General features: G+C 51.7%; 1 protein-coding gene across 1 annotated transcript in view; it reads left to right on the top strand.

Annotated features, from left to right (window-relative positions):
* The window catches only part of RNF43 (ring finger protein 43), a 127,718-nt gene that overhangs the window by 94,717 nt on the left and 16,761 nt on the right, over positions 1-16,240 (top strand). The window contains exons 6-8 of the mRNA XM_084650967.1: positions 3,400-3,555; positions 4,986-5,088; positions 5,992-7,494. Coding sequence (XP_084507093.1) covers positions 3,400-3,555; positions 4,986-5,088; positions 5,992-7,494 — 1,762 coding nt within the window. The remainder of the gene's footprint in view (positions 1-3,399; positions 3,556-4,985; positions 5,089-5,991; positions 7,495-16,240) is intronic.

The following is a 16,240-nucleotide window of genomic DNA, read 5'->3' as shown; positions in this document are numbered from 1 at the left end:
CACTAGAAAATGGAAAGAACAAAGAACACTGCACGCTCTTGCCCTGAGATTCAGCACTTCTCCATTTCTGACAGAACCAGTTTTTTCCGACTCAATAGAAAGATAAGCTTCCCTGTCTTCTAGTGAAATGACACAGAGCAGCAAAGATAAGCAAACGAAGGGAAAGCTCAGTCCCCAGAAAGGTAAGTCCCAGAGGAGTGGAGATTTGGGGTATTATTTGATTACTGCAAGTGGAGCAGCAGCGATGCCTAGCCTCAGGGCTAGCTCAACAGCCAGCTCAGGCAGAAATTCTCATGTCTGGGCTCTGTGTGAAAGTTGGAATGGGAACGGTGCAGCTGTTTTCCATAAAAACAATGTTAAAATTTTTGCACTGAGCCTGCGCCATGCCCCACTCAATCTCCTATAAGACGTGCCAGGTCCATAGCTAGTGCTCCAGATGGGGCTTGGGAAAAACAGATTCTCCTCCTTCTTACAAAGGGAAGCTGCAGGCAGCCAAGACCCTATGAGTGCTAGTCTCTTCTCTTCCAGCAACTGGCATTAGTAATTCTAGTGCCATTAATTCTTTGCACTTATAGCCATTCTGTACCCCTACCCTAGGAGACAGAAAAATATCTTTGCCCCTTTTATAAACAAGGTAGCTGATGTGTTGCACACCACCACCACTTACAGACCAAGGAATGGAGCCCAGGTTTTATTGTGATAGCCCCAACATCACAGTGCCACTCAGAGTAGAGTTGTATGTGAGGCTGGCTGATCAGTAAAATGAGATTGCTCCTGCATACCTTTACAAAGCCAGTTGAGACCACGTTTCTCTCCCATAGCCAGCAACAGAAATCAGGAGTCCTGCTTCCTAGCGTTCTACTGCTGCTCATTGAATAGTTGGGCAACCCACAAGCAAAGTGTGTGTTGTGACCTGCTTTGGTGGCTGGTGCATAACTACTGGAAACCCTTTTAACTCAAATGGGAAAGTAGTGTGCTGAGCTACGGATCTGGAGTTTCTGAGTTCAAAATCCCCTGATGACCCATGTGGGAGGTCATTACAGTTGCTGATGAAGGAAGTCTTTACTTTTTCAGTTTTCTAAACAAACAAACAAACAAATTAGAAAATTCCATGCAAAAATTATGTTAAAATGTTTTGAACATTGCAAAGTCAAGCACTCAAGAGTTAGGGACTGCTAAAAATAAAGTTTTGCATGCAACCGTAAATCTGCCCCTTGTACATATGTTTTATGAAATAATCTATAGTTACATCATCACAGGCAGGTTTTTGCTTTGTGGCACAGATTTTTGTGATAGTCCATCCCCAGGCTGTCTAAGTGAGATGATCTTTTCATAGTTAAGATATTCACAGCCATAATCATCAATTCTGCATCGGGGTGCGCCCAGAGGGACCCCTGCACCCAAATGGAGTCCTGTTTTTTCCAAGTCACGTCTCAAAAGCTACTTGTCTGAATCTTTACTGTTCATCATCCTTGTGTAAGTAGGGCATTTGTCCGACCATAGTAGGGGAGTTTCTCTGTGTTCACACTACCATGGCTGATCCGAGTGACGAAAGGATCTGAGTCCCTGCTCTGATTCACTTCACCCCAGTTCTGCCCACCTGCACTTCCCTCCTGGCCCTGCGTGAACAGGACTTGCATCACACAGGGAAGACTGAGACCAGGGGTTTCTGGGTGTTTACCTCAGTCTCTCCATGGGCAACTCTAAGCAGGGACGAGGCGCCCCTAGTCCAGGACACACCTACCTCACGTGTTACCCTTTTAACCTGTAAACCCTGCAATTCACTTAAACATCTGTGCACCCAAAACTGTTCCTTTGGGCATTGAAGAGCCCTTCACAGTGTCCCCATGGTGAGGAACTGGTTTGGGTACATTTCAGTGCAGCAGCCTCTAAAGTGCAACAAATTTATGAGCCTGGTGTCTTCTTCCTGGACCTGGACCTGCTGCTCTGACGCTACTGGCATGGCACTGCCCCCAGATGGGAATGGACTCTGTGTGACAGAACCCATTCTGTGCCTTTGCTTCGACCTCCCCTCAGGCCACGTCCCTCTCTAGGTCTGGCACTTAGTGCCCTCCGAACCAACTCTGTCTCAGGTGCTCAATGGCCTCCCAACCGGCCATGTCCCCCTCTGGCTCCAGTTTTCAATGGCCTCCCGATAGACTTTTGGAAGGGGCCTGTATCTTGTTCTCTCCCTAGGGCGTAGACTGATGCACCAGACCCTGCTGTGATGGTGGGAGACCCACCCCACCACTTGCTCTGGGGCTTCTTCGCTCCGGCTGATGCTCTGACTCTGGGCTGCAGCTCTGGCTCCCTAGCTCTGCTCTTCGGCTGTTGCACTCTCTCAGCTCTGCCCTGGCAGCTCCAGCTCACAGGGAACAAGGGCCCTGGGCTCTCAACTCCCTCATTGGCTTGCTCGCCCTGACCATCTAGCTGACTTGGAGTGCTGGCCTCTCCCCATTGGCTCTAGGGACCCGTCAGTCCCAGGATCCTGACTCCTCTTCAGCCCTTCCCCTTTCCCCTTGGAGGGGGCCAACCAAAAAACCACTACATTTCAGTAAGGGGCCAATAGCCCCTGATACTTGTACTCAACAGGGAGGACAAAGCATCATTCGGTTTTCCTGGCTCACAGAAGAGTCACCACAGACTCCTCTAGTTCGGGGTTCAATGCCTAGTTTGTAAAATCTCAGATTACCCCTAATTTGCCATGGGGCAAATTCCTTCTTGCATCAGCAGGTGATCAGTTTAGGCCTTTATGTGTGAGGGTTAAGAGTCCTCACTGTTTTATTGCAGCGGGTGGAAACTGTGGACACTGTATTTATTCTTATGTGTTTTAAGAACCCATTTTCATCAGTACATTAATTGTAATGGTACACTCACTGACATAGGGCCTTTCATCTGCAGACTTCAAACCCCTTCCCAAAGATGAGTAGCATTGTCCCCATTATAAGGCTGAGTCCCAGAAAGGCTAAAGCCTGAATTTTCAATCTCATGTTGGGTGCCCAACCAGAGACAATGGGTGCGTGGCATCAGGCACTCAGAATTAGTGGGAGTGTTTGGAGGGTTAGGCCCAGATCACAACCTGAATCAGGGGAGAGTTGGGAATAGAAGCCAGGTCTCCTGAAGGCCAGTGCCCTGCTCTAACAACTAGGTCATGCTGCCTCACGGTTTGCCTTGAACAGCTGCCAGGTCCATTTGTCTGTATCAGCTGCCTTTATTGCCAGGTAGGGTGCAGAGATCTGGTGCTGCAGGCTGCAGTGTGGCTGGTGAAAGGAGAGCCCTTGCTTTCACATCTGGCAATTTGGTGGAACATTTGGCTCTCTGTCCTAACTATGCAGGAGGGGCCAGTCCTCTCTTCACTCTGCCACTTGTTCAGTCTAGCACTCTTTTCCTTTCTCCCAGGACTCCTTGCAGCAGCAGACCATGCAGGCGATCAGCCAGCTGGCCATCCGGAAGTACCAGGCCCGGTGCCAACAGGATGCCCTAAGGGATTCGGCCAGCAGCTGCAGCTCAGCCCCCATCTGTGCTATCTGTCTGGAGGAGTTCAGTGAGGGCCAGGTAGGACAAGCTCACGCTGGAGCGGCTGTATGCGTAGGCTGGAAGCCGGATAGCGAGTATGGCCAATCACGGCTCTGAACTCTCTGGGCAGAGGTGCTGTTGGGAGGGGGGTGCTGCACAGCTGTTCAGGGCTCTCTGTAAATGGCAAAAGGAGCAGTGTGCTTTGTGGGGCAGGGCATTTCCTGGCCCTGTGCTTTGGAGCAAGCCTGCCCAAGCTCAGTATTGCTGCCTACTGTACCAGCATGGGAGCAGGGGCCTGTGAGCGCTTTAAACCCAGAGCCTCACAGAGATTTAGGCACCCAACTCCCATTGAAATCAGGAATTAGGTGCCTAAATCTCTTTGAGAATCTGGGCCTTGGTCCTTTGGGGGTCTGGCCTAGGCTGCTCCGGGATGCTGAGGTGATGCCTAACACCAAGAGCATTTTTCCCTGTCAGCACCTGTCAAGACAAGTGGGATCCTCTCGCTGGGTGTGTGAACCTGGCTGCTGTCCAGGTATTCCAGCCTTTGTCACCTCCAGACCAGATTACTGTGACACGCTGCCATTGGGATCCTTCAGACATGACGCTGGCACAGAGCGTGGCTCCCCTGCTGGCAGTCAGTTAACACCGTGAAGGTTAAGGGGTGACTTGATCACAGGGAACAAATATTTGATATGGGGCTCTTCACGCTAACAGAGAAAGTCTTACACCATTCAATGGCCGGGAGCTGAAGCTAGACAAATTCAGACTGGAAATTAGGCATGCATTTTTAACAGTGAGAGCAATGAACCATTGGAACAACTTACCCAGAGTTGTGGTGGATTCTCCATCACTGATGATTTTTATATCAAGATGGGATGTTTTTCTCTAAGATCTGCTCTAGGAATTACTGTAGGGCAGTCTCTGGCCTGTGTTATGGAGGGGTGAGACGAGATGATCTCAATGGTCCCTTCTGGCCTTGGAAACTATGAATCAGTTGTATCTTTCCAGGACCAGGTGACTCCAGAGCTCCATGGCCTGGCCTGGCTGCCAAGACATTTGCACGGAGAGTTGGGGGTATAGGGAAAGCTCTAATGGGTTGAGGCCTGGTTCTCTGAGCAATGCCTCTCCCCAAAGGGTACTGCACCAGTTGCACTCAGAACTGGGGCCTTTGTTGGAGCCCTCGGTGTCAGAGGGCTGCTGACAGGGCATTCCTCCAGAGGGCTTTGCAATGTGTTGCCCCACTCGGACCCCAGAGTTTGGACACTGCAGAGGCATGGGCTGGTATGCTCAGAGCCAGCTCGCAGCATTAGAGATTCTTTGGTGGTCTTGTTTTGTGCATTGGGAAGTGCCCGGAGTGTGGGATCAGGGCTGATCCAGGGGGCAGGGAGAGAGACGCCTCCCCACCCACATCCAGCTCCCTCCAGAGACCTTGCTCTGTCCACTCAAACCTCCCCTCTGTCTCTGTCTAGGAGCTGCGGATTATTTCCTGTTCCCATGAGTTCCACAGAGAGTGTGTCGACCCCTGGCTACAGCAGCACCACACCTGCCCGCTCTGCATGTTCAATATCATTGGTAGGGCTCCAGCAGGGGCCAAATCGCCCATCAAAAGCACCTCCCAGCAGGAGTGTGTGTGGATGGGGGGAGGGGAGTGTGGTATGTGTGGGGGGGTGTTTGTGGTGTGGGTGTGGTGTGGGGGAAAGGGTGTTTGTGGTGTATGGGTGGGTTTGATGTGGGAGGATGGGTATTTGTGCTGTCTTTGTGGCGGGGAGGGTCTGGTGTGTGTGTAGGTGAGTGTCTGGAGCGTGTGTGATGTTATGTGTGTGGGAGAAGGGGGGTTGTGTGCCGGGGGAAGGTGTGGTGTGTATGGGGGTGGGTGCTGTGTGCGGGGGTGGAGTGTCTGGATGTGTGTGGGGGGAGGAGGTTTGTGATGGGTGGTGGGGTGTTATGTGGGGGGGAGTTGTTATGTGCATGGGGCCATTGTGCTGTGGAGGGGCGGGTGTGGTGTGTGTGCAGGGGTGGGTGTTTGGGTGTGTGTGGGGAGGGCATGGTGTGTGTGTGTGGATATTTGGGTGTGTGGAAGGGAAGGGATTTGTGGTGTGTTGGGGGTGGTGTTATATGTGTGGGGTTTGTGGTGTGTGTAGGGAAGGTGTGGTGTGTATGTGTGGGTGGGTGTTGGGGGGGTGTGGTTTAGGGGAAGGCTCACCAGGCTGTACGAGAAGCAGTAAAAGGGTCCCCCTGTGCTGGGAGGGACAAGGAATATTTGGGTATCAGGCACAGAAGAGAGGTGGGTCAGGGCAGGTGGGAGAGTGGGAGGGGTTCTGGGGAGGGGTTGCCAGGCACTGGGTGCGTGGGGTGCTACCCTGGGGAGGGGTTGCCAGGCGTTGGGTGTCTGGGCGGGGTTCTGGGGAGGGGTTGCCAGGTAACTGTGGGATGGGATGCAGACGTGTAGTGGATATGCCCTTTCTGTCTCTCTAGAGGGGGCTGCCTTTGCCCAGCCTGCGCATTTGAGGCAGAATCCCCAGGATCTGGAACCCGGGCAGCGGCTTCACCTCTTCCGGCAACACCCAGGACACGCCCTGTATCGCCTCCCAGAGGCCCACCCCCAGGGGCGGCTCAGAAACTTTGCTTCGCAGCTCCCCCATGGCAACCCCTTCTTCCATTCCCCAGAGCTCTCCCAGTTGGATTTAACCACCATGCACTATATGCCATACAGGCCAGTGGGCTCCATGGCCACATGCAGCCATCAGCCCTCTCTAGCCCAAGGCCTAGGGAATGAGCAGCACCGAAAATCTCCAGCATGTGGGCAGATGCCATCTTCTCACAGGACCTGCCCACTTCAGCACCAGACCCGTTGCCTGGGATTCAGGACGGCGGTAGTACCAAGACAGCACCATGCTGCCCCTCTTCGTCGGGGAACCAGTCATGGGAGGCAGCAGAACAGCAGTGGCTCAGGGGAGAGCTATCTCACATTGCACAGTGGGTACCTGGCTGATGGTCCAGGCAGTGACTCCAGCTCCGGACCCTGTCATGGCTCCTCCAGTGATTCTATGTTGAATTGCACAGACGTCAGCCTTCAGGGCATCCATGGTAGCTGCTCCACTTTCCGCAGCTCCCTGAGCAGTGACTACGACCCCTGGGTGTACTGTAGCTCCACTGACAATGGCCAGGAGCAGCTGCAGTCTCCAGGGGAGCCAAGGCTAAGGTCTTTGGACTTGAAGGAGACCGGCAGCTCTGCGTTAGCCAAGAGTCAGATACTGACTCATGTCCATTATCACCACCACAGGCACCATCACTACAGGAAGGACCCAGAATGTCCGTCTGGGAGATCAGGCCAGGAACCCAGCCAGCATAAGCCCTGGTTTTCGGGGGCCGTGCACAGTGCTCGGACACAAAAGAGGACTGAGAAAACTCGTCACTGCAAACAGCCTCTTGAAAGCAGCCCAATGTCCCAGGATGCATCTCTGTCAGGACAGCCCTCCTGTGTGCATCAGGGACCTGACCACTCAAAGCACCTCTCCTCTTCTGCAGATGGGTCTGACTTCAGCTGGGTGGCCAGTAAGCAAGCTGGAACAACTGGTCCATTGCCTTTCCCAATGTTACAGAAACATGGCTTACAAAGCCGTCACCCCAGAAGGAAACGGAAGTGCCGCCCGGAGCCTGCCCTGGCTCACCTCTCAGAGGACTCAGACATGCACAAAGACTGCAATGTTCACATTCACTATGGCCACTCCCCTAGCTACTGCTGCTCCCCAGACGTTCAGCCACTGTTGCCAACAGCCCCTATGCCCTATTGCTCAGGCTCTCAGGTGGTTTGGAAGTGCCTAGTCCCGCCCTCCAACTTGGAGTCCCAGCAGCAGGACAAGGACCTATCAGAATGGGAGGGGAAACCCATGTATCCAGTTGATTTCTCAGGGACAGGCACCACAGAAGGCAACACGAGTCTTTACCTCCCCTGCCAAACTCTGCAACACAATCAGGGTAAGTTTGTTAGTCACCTCTGCTTTTAGCAAACCTCTGAACAGTGGATTGTACAATTAAGGGTTCATATATAGACACTGTGTGTGTGTGTGTGTGTGTGTGTGTGAATGTCTGCATATATACACCACGCATTGCCCCAAGCTACTGGCAACTGAGAATGGATATTTTCAGAGTTCAGACATTAGATCACAGAATCATAGAAGATAAGGGTTGGAAGAGACCTCAGGAGGTCATCTAGTCCAATCTCCTGCTCAAAGCAGAACCAATCCCCAACTAAATCTTCCCAGCCAGGGCTTTGACAAGCCGGGCCTTAAAAACATCTACGGATGGAGATTCCACCACCTCCTTAGGTAACCCGTTCCAGTGCTTCACTGCACTCCTAGTGAAATAGTTTTTCCTAATATCCAACTTACATCTCCCCCACTGCAACTTGAGACCATTGCTCCTTGTTCTGTCATCTGCCACCGCTGAGAACAGCCTAGCTCCATGCTCTTTGGAACCTCCCTTCTGCTACTGGAAGGCTGCTATCAAATCCCCCCTCACTCTTCTCTTCTTCAGACTCAATAAGCCCAGTTCCCTCAGCCTCTCCTCAAAAGTCGTGTGCCCCAGCCCCCTAATCATTTCGTTGCCCTCTGTTGGACTCTCTCCAATTTGTCCACATCCCTTCTGTACTGGGGGGCCCACAACTGTACACAATACTCCAGATGTGGCCTCACCAGTGCCGAATAGCGGGGAATAATCACTTCCCTTGATCTGCTGGCAGTGCTCTTACTAATGCAGCCCAATAAGCTGTTAGCTTTCTTGACTCATAACCGGCCTCTCGTCCACTGCAATCCCCAGGTCCTTTTCTGCAGAACTGCCGCTTAGCCAGTCGGTCCCCAGCCTGTAGCGGTGCCTGGGATTCTTCCGTCCTAAGTGAAGGACACTTGTCCTTGTTGAACCTCATCAGATTTCTTTTGGCCCAATCCTCCAATTTGTCTAGGTCACTCTGGATCCTATCCCTCCCCTCCAGGTTATCTACTTTTCCCCCCAACTTAGTGTCATCTGCGAACTTGCTGAGGGTGCAATCCATCCCATCATCCAGATCATTAATGAAGCTGTTGAACAAAACCGGCCCCAGGATCGACCCCTGGGGCACTTTACTGAATTCAGAAGGGCCTTGCTTTTGTGACCACACTACCTGATATTTTTAGCCCTGGTAAATGAAGCAGGTTTACATTTAGTAATTGGGCAGGAGGCCTCTCAGAAAAAGTTCGGTGCTATAGGAGGTGTTGCTTATTCACCGGGTAACGTGAGGCCTTCCTGTTATCAGTGCAGCATAGAATGCACTTTGCTCCCAGAGTCGAGAATGAGGTCCTTTGCTTCCATATGCAGCCCGTTAAAGACAATGAAAAGACTCCCACTCACTTCAAAAGGCTTTGGACAGAAGTGGTTATACACGGGGTAACTCCACTGTTTTCACAGGGTCCTGGTCCCGCAGCGGAAGAGGGCCATGAGAGCTTGTTGCAGAGCTGCTGCTCAGGGATGGGAACCTCCCAGTGCTCCAGCCTCCAAAATCATTCAGGCTGCACTTTCTGCACAACTATGTGCTAGCTGAGGGGTGCGTGGGAATTGGTGGCCTCCACTGCAGGTGATGGGCATCTCAGGTACTTAAAGCCTTGGCCTAGAGGAGGGAAGCACCTAACTCCAGAGTCTGCAGCTGCCTAGGGCCAGTGCTGAGGATTTAGAACCCTTAGTGCCACCATTGCAAGGTTCAAGCATGCTCAGCCTTGGAATTGCCACACCTCCCTTGCTAGCAGCTGCAGCTATCTAAGGCTGGACTCTGGCAATTGGCCCCATGGCTGTAGCCAGAGAAGCTGCAGGTGGCTCTGTGACTACTGGGGGCCATTAAGCTAGGAGTGGATAAAGAAACTGGAGTTAACCTCAAGGAACAGAGGTCACCTGTAGGAAAGGAATGTCAAGGGAAGCAGGGAAAGAGGAAGCAGATCAGGTTTGCAGGGGGAGAATAGCCCCAGCTGGCTAGGGAGCACATCCAGTGATGAGCTGCCAAAATCTTAACAACTGGTTCCCTCCTCTCCCCATGAGGGGGTCATAGAATCATAGAATATCAGGGTTGGAAGGGACCTCAGGAGGTCATCTAGTCCAACCCCCTGCTCAAAGCAGGACCAATCCCCAATTAAATCATCCCAGCCCGGGCTTTGTCAAGCCTGACCTTAAAAACTTCTAAGGTAGGAGATTCTACCACCTCCCTAGGTAATGCATTCCAGTGTTTCACCATCCTCCTAGTGAAAAAGTTTTTCCTAATATCCAACCTAAACCTCCCCCACTGCAACTTGAGAACATTACTCCTTGTCCTGTCCTCTTCTACCACTGAGAACAGTCTAGAACCATCCTCTCTGGAACCACCTCTCAGGTAGTTGAAAGCAGCTATCAAATCCCCCCTCATTCTTCTCTTCTGCAGGCTAAACAATCCCAGCTCCCTCAGCCTCTCCTCATAAGTCATGTGTTCCAGTCCCCTAATAATTTTTGTTGCCCTTCGCTGGACTCTCTCCAATTTATCCACATCCTTCTTGTAGTGTGGGGCCCAAAACTGGACACAGTACTCTAGATGAGGCCTCACCAATGCCGAATAGAGGGGAACAATCACGTCCCTCGATCTGCTCGCTATGCCCCTACTTATACATCCCAAAATGCCATTGGCCTTCTTGGCAACAAGGGCACACTGCTGACTCATATCCAGCTTCTCGTCCACTGTCACCCCTAGGTCCTTTTCTGCAGAACTGCTGCCTAGCCATTCGGTCCCTAGTCTGTAGCGGTACATTGGGTTCTTCCGTCCTAAGTGCAGGACCCTGCACTTATCCTTACTGAACCTCATCAGATTTCTTTTGGCCCAATCCTCCAATTTGTCTAGGTCCCTCTGTATCCTATCCCTGCCCTCCAGCGTATCTCCCACTCCTCCTAGTTTAGTATCATCCGCAAATTTGCTGAGAGTGCAATCCACACCATCCTCCAGATCATTTATGAAGATATTAAACAAAACCGGCCCCAGGACCGACCCCTGGGGCACTCCACTTGACACCGGCTGCTAACTAGACATGGAGCCATTGATCACTACCCGTTGAGCCCGACAATCTAGCCAACTTTCTGCCCACCTTATAGTGCATTCATCCAGCCCATATTTCCTTAACTTGCTGACAAGGATACTGTGGGAGACCATGTCAAAAGCTTTGCTAAAGTCAAGAAACAATACATCTACTGCTTTCCCTTCATCCACAGAACCAGTCATCTCATCATAAAAGGCGATTAGATTAGTCAGGCATGACCTTCCCTTGGTGAATCCATGCTGACTGTTCCTGATCACTTTCCTCTCATGTAAGTGCTTCAGGATTGATTCTTTGAGGACCTGCTCCATGATTTTTCCGGGGACGGAGGTGAGGCTGACTGGCCTGTAGTTCCCAGGATCCTCCTTCTTCCCTTTTTTAAAGATTGGCACTACATTAGCCTTTTTCCAGTCATCCGGGACTTCCCCCATTCACCACGAGTTTTCAAAGACAATGGCCAGTGGCTCTGCAATCACATCCACCAACTCCTTTAGCACTCTCGGATGCAACTCGTCCGGCCCCATGGACTTGTGCACGTCCAGCTTTTCTAAATAGTCCCTAACCACCCATCCCTGCCCCCCGGGATCCCAGCCCCATCTACCCCCATCCCCTGTCCCCTGACTGTCCCCAGAACCGGGCAGGAGGGTCTCGTGGGCCACCGTAGTGTGTGCCCACCCCACCCCTAATAGCCAGAGGGACCTGCTGGGGGGTGAGGTGGGGAGTTCCGGCGGTGCTTACCTGGGGCAGCTCCCGGGAAGCATCCAGCAGCACCCTCTGGCTCCTAGGGGCAGGGTAGCATAGCTAGGGTGGGAGCAGGGGGAGCGGCCGCTCCCCTCACTGATCACATCAAAAGTGGCGCCTTAAGCACCAACTCCCTGGGTGCTCTGGGGCTGGAGCCCCCACAGGGAAAATTTAGTGGGTGCAGAGCCCCCACTGACAGCTCCCCGCCTGGCCCCAGCTCACCTCACCTCCGCTCCGCCTCCGCCTCCTCCCCTGAACGCGCCGTCCCGCTCTGCTTCTCCGCCCCCGCACCTCGGCTTCCTGCGAATCAGCAGTTCACGCGGGAAGCCAGGGAGGGCTGAGAAGCAGGCGGTGGCTTCGCGCTCAGGCCCAGGGAGGCGGAGGTGAGCTGGGGCAGGGAGCGATTCCCCTACGCGCCCCCCGGGTTACCTGCTGCGGTGCGGGTGGCCCTTCTCGTGCCCCCCCCCCAGCTCACCTCCGCCTCCTTGGGCCTGAGCGCAAAGCCGCCACGTGCTTCTCAGCCCTCCCCGGCTTCCCGCGTGAACAGCTGATTCGCAGGAAGCCGGGGGGGGGGGGGAGAAGCAGAACGGGGCGGCACGTTCAGGGGCAGAGGCGGAGCGGAGGTGAGCTGGGGTTGGGGGGGGGCACGAGGAGGGCCACCCGCACAACAGCAGGTAACCCGGGGGACGCGTAGGGGAATTGCTCCCTGCCCTAGCTCGCCTCCGCCTCCCTGGGCCTGAGCACGAAGCTGCTGCCTGCTTCTCAGCCCTCCCCAGCTTCCCGCGTGAACAGCTGATTCGCGGGAAGCCGGGGGAGGGGAGGGGGCAGAGAAGCAGGGTGGGGCGGCGCGTTCAGGGGCGGAGGCCGAGTGGAGATGAGCTGGGGCCAGGCGTGGGGTGGGGAGCTGCCGGTGGGTGCTCTGCACCCACCAAATTTTCTCTGTGGGTGCTCCGGGGCTGGAGCACCCACGGAGTCAGTGCCTAAGGCGCCACTTTTGGCCGGTTGTTAAATTTAGAAGCCCTTTTAGAACCGGTTGTCCCGCTAAAAGGGCTTCTAAATTTAACAACTGGTTCCCGCGAACCGGCTCCAGCTCACCACGGAGCACATCCAAGGTAGAAGAGAAACAAGCATGGGGAGAGGTGGTGGTGACCAAGACGAGAGCAGGAGAAAGGCTGGTGTCTTCAGCTTCCCAAAGGCTAAGTCCTCACTTTGGGGAAATGATGTTTGCAAGCGGCTTGCTCCAATGGCAGGATGGGTGCTGAGGGAGGCATTTGTCAGAATTGATCGGGTATCTGCTGGCTGTGAAACTTTATTGAGCTGAGGCCAGAACAACATACAGTGGCTGGTGACATAGGGTGGTACTGGAGACATGGCTATAGAAGGTCTGAATGAGGAAGGAGATAAATCTGTGGGGAGTTTCCCCAGATCATTATGAAAGTTCTGCTCACTGTGGAGACTGGTAAACCCACAAGGGTACAGCTCAGTGAGAAAACCTGGGGGCTGGGGAAGCTGGGCATGGCAATGCAGATAGTCATGCAGAGGTGTGTGATCAAAATGAAAAATGTCTCTGAGATTCAGGACCAGGGACACTAGGGCACCAATGGCCCTGCCGGACCAGGCCCACACTCGGAGCCCACAATGACGACATGGGGGCCCACAAAGATGGTTGGCGCCAGAGCCCACAAAAGGTTAATCCGGCCCTGGCAGTGACTATGCAACAGCAAGTGGCAGTGGTGCTCGGGAAGCTTACAATGCCAGATTGCTATGCTGCAGTGGGCAATCAGTTCAGATTTGGACTATCCACTGTGGGGGCTGTTGTCATCCAAATGTGCAAGGTTATTAACTGTCTCCTGCTATGCAGGCCTGTGACTCTCGGCAATGTGCAGGAAATAGTAAGTAGATAAATTTGCAGCAATGGTGTTTCTAAACTATGGTGGGATGACAGTCAGCACACACATCCATATTCGGGCACCATCCCACCTGGCCAGTGAATATGTACACGGAAAAGGCTACTTTTGCATGGTTACACAAGTGTTGGTGGATCACCAGGAATGCTTCACTGATGTTCACGTGGGCTAGTCAGGGAAGGTGCCTGACACTTGAAGAACACAGGACTGTTCAGAAAGTTGCAAGCAGGGACATTCTTCCTCAACTGATTCATTCGCACTAGCAATGTTGAAAGACCCATAGTGATTCTGCAGGACCAAGCATATCCCTTGCTCCCCTGACTCATGAAACTTTACACTTTCCACCTCGACAGAACCAAGGAAAGATTCGACTCCTGGCTGAGCAGGTGCAGGATGACCGTTGGATATGCATTTGGGAGACTCCAAACTCACTGGTGATGTTTAATGCTTAGATTGGATCTCAGCATTCCTATTATTGTTGCAGCATGCTGTGCATTATATAATATCATCATGAGGTAAAGGCTCCTGGCAGGGCGGCATGAGGCGGACCAGCTGTCTGCTGAATTTGAACAGCCAGACACAAGGACTATTAGAAAAGCCAACTGTGGAGCCATAAGGTTGAGGGAGGCCTTAAAAGAACTTTATAACTGTCAGCCATAGCAATGTTGTGTGATGCTTTTGGGAAATGTTGTGCCTTCGTGTGTATAGACCTTAAATATGGGTGGGATCTTGACTCCCGTTGTGAATTCTGTCATGTGGCATGTCTGCTTGGTGTAAGCTGGTATAAAACATGGACTCTGAGTTTCAGAAAATAAAACTTTATTGGGGGCAAATAAACAGAAAACAAAGCTAAAGTGCAAATAAACAAGTTAGAAACATTGAAGCAGTACTGTTAAGAGGGTGACCTATATTTATAAAAGCTGAGTAAAATAATAAACATACACATTTACATATTGTGACGGGGCAAGGCCAGATGGCTATAGAAAAGTAGTGGGAGATAGATATATTAGCTCCAGGCTAAACAAATCTCTGGTACCAGGATAAGTTAAATGGCAGCTGCTCCAGGTCAATTAAGACACCTGCAGCTAATTAAGAACTTTCCAGAAGGCAGGGAGAACGCTAGGTTGATTGGGACACCTGAAGCCAATCAGGGGATGGCTGAAACTAGTTAAAAGCTTCCCAGTTAGTCAGGTGGGTGTGCATGTCAGGAGCTGTGGGAGGAAGTTGTGCTGTTGGAGAGACTGAGCAGTACACACCATATCAGGCACAAGGAAGGAGGCCCTGAGGTAAGGGTGAAGTGGAGCTTGAGGAAGTGGGGGCTGCTGTGGGGCTGCTGTAGCCCAGAAAATTGTATGTGTCATGTTTCTAAAAGGTCAGCTACCATAGCTGATACTATTAGGGTCCCTGGGCTGGAGCCGGGAGTAGAGGGTGGGCCCAGGCTCCCCCCTTTGCCCCCTCCCCCCTGATTAATCACTGAGACTAGGAGACAACAGAGACTGTGCAAGGGAGGATAGCTTCTCCTCACCTCCCTTGCTGGCTTATGATGAAAATGGCTCAGTAGACTGTGACCCTTGTCTCTAGAGAGAGAAGGGTTACATGGAGGGTCACAGAGAGCCTCTGAGGCTAGCAAAATCCGCCAGGAAATGCGGGACCCACGGAGACAAGGACAGAGCTTTGTCACATTATTAAAAACATTTTACAATGTTTCATTCGTGGTAAACACACGTACTGCATGGTTCTTGTTGGCTGATCCTACAGTTGTCACAGGTCAGTGTTGGTATAGTCATGATTCTCCTAGTTCCGGCTTGGATGGCGTGCTGGGAGTATGGATTCACTCTGTGCTGCCACCTGTTATGTTTGGGGCTATATGGAGCAATGCCATGGAGTTGCCATGGATTGGAAAGGCTGCTGTGGAGGGGGTCTTTGGACAGACTGTTGCTTGGGAGGTTTAGATACTGAGTGTCCCTGGGGTATGAGAATAGGGACTGTGCAGGTTGGTTTGAGCTGATATCTCTTGCTCCTGAGGATGACAAAGGCCCAGAGAACACAGCTGCTACTGGCATCCCAAGGCTTCACTGGCTCATATACCACTATCCTGTTTATTGCTCTGTTGCCAGCCGAATTCATTGCAGAGTGGCATGGGGATGTCTCCTATCCCGGGGAAGAAACAAGGCTACCATCCCTAGAAATCTTCCAGAGAGGATTGCATAGTCTCTCCATGAAAGTTTCACTGAGGTTGTTCAAGTGGATAAAAGGGACATCCCTGTTCAAACAAAGTACTGAGCATGAGGAGAACTGTGGCCCCCTGCTAGCCCAGTCAGCCAAAGTGAACACCACCTCTACCTTTCTTCTACCACTAACCGAGCACAGGACCCTGATCTGTGTGGCCTGTGGAATTTGGCCTGCTGCACTAATCCATTTGAATTTATTACCTAACATGCAGTAGTTGATTAAAGTGGCAATTCGATGATTCTATGTACTAGATATTAATTCCAAAGCATTAACTTGAATTGGATTCCCAGTGCTGGTTTTAAAAGTAAAGTGAGGAATCCAAAGTCTCTCTTTGCTTTCTAAACATGTGGATGGGGTGGGCACCACTTTAAAATGGGGAAGAAGGGCAGGGAAAGGGAGGTGAGGTTTTGGACAATGAATAGGGAAACAAACATGCCTGTGAGGAATAGATTTACATTTTTTATTAAAGCTAATGTTAAAATTATATAATACACAGGTTGAGAAAAGAGTGTCTGTACATCTGGGTATAGTGCTTAGATTATCCACAAATACAAAGTTTGTTTTTAGAAGTCATAAGATACATATCATACATAATCAGCAATAACCCAGATTTAGGTGAATACATTTAAGAATACAGTTTAGATATTAGCATCCAAGTATTTGGAGACATCACTCATGAAAAGTTGTACAGAGATGTGGTTGTGGGAAGCAAAATTTATCAATGAGTGAAGATTGTCCCTCAGTAACTGAGAATTAGGTTGGTTG

Source organism: Lepidochelys olivacea (assembly GCF_965140295.1).
Source record: "Lepidochelys olivacea isolate rLepOli2 genome assembly, chromosome: 17".
In the NCBI taxonomy this organism is placed as follows: Eukaryota; Metazoa; Chordata; order Testudines; family Cheloniidae; genus Lepidochelys; species Lepidochelys olivacea.
This window is presented reverse-complemented; position numbering and strand designations above follow the sequence as displayed.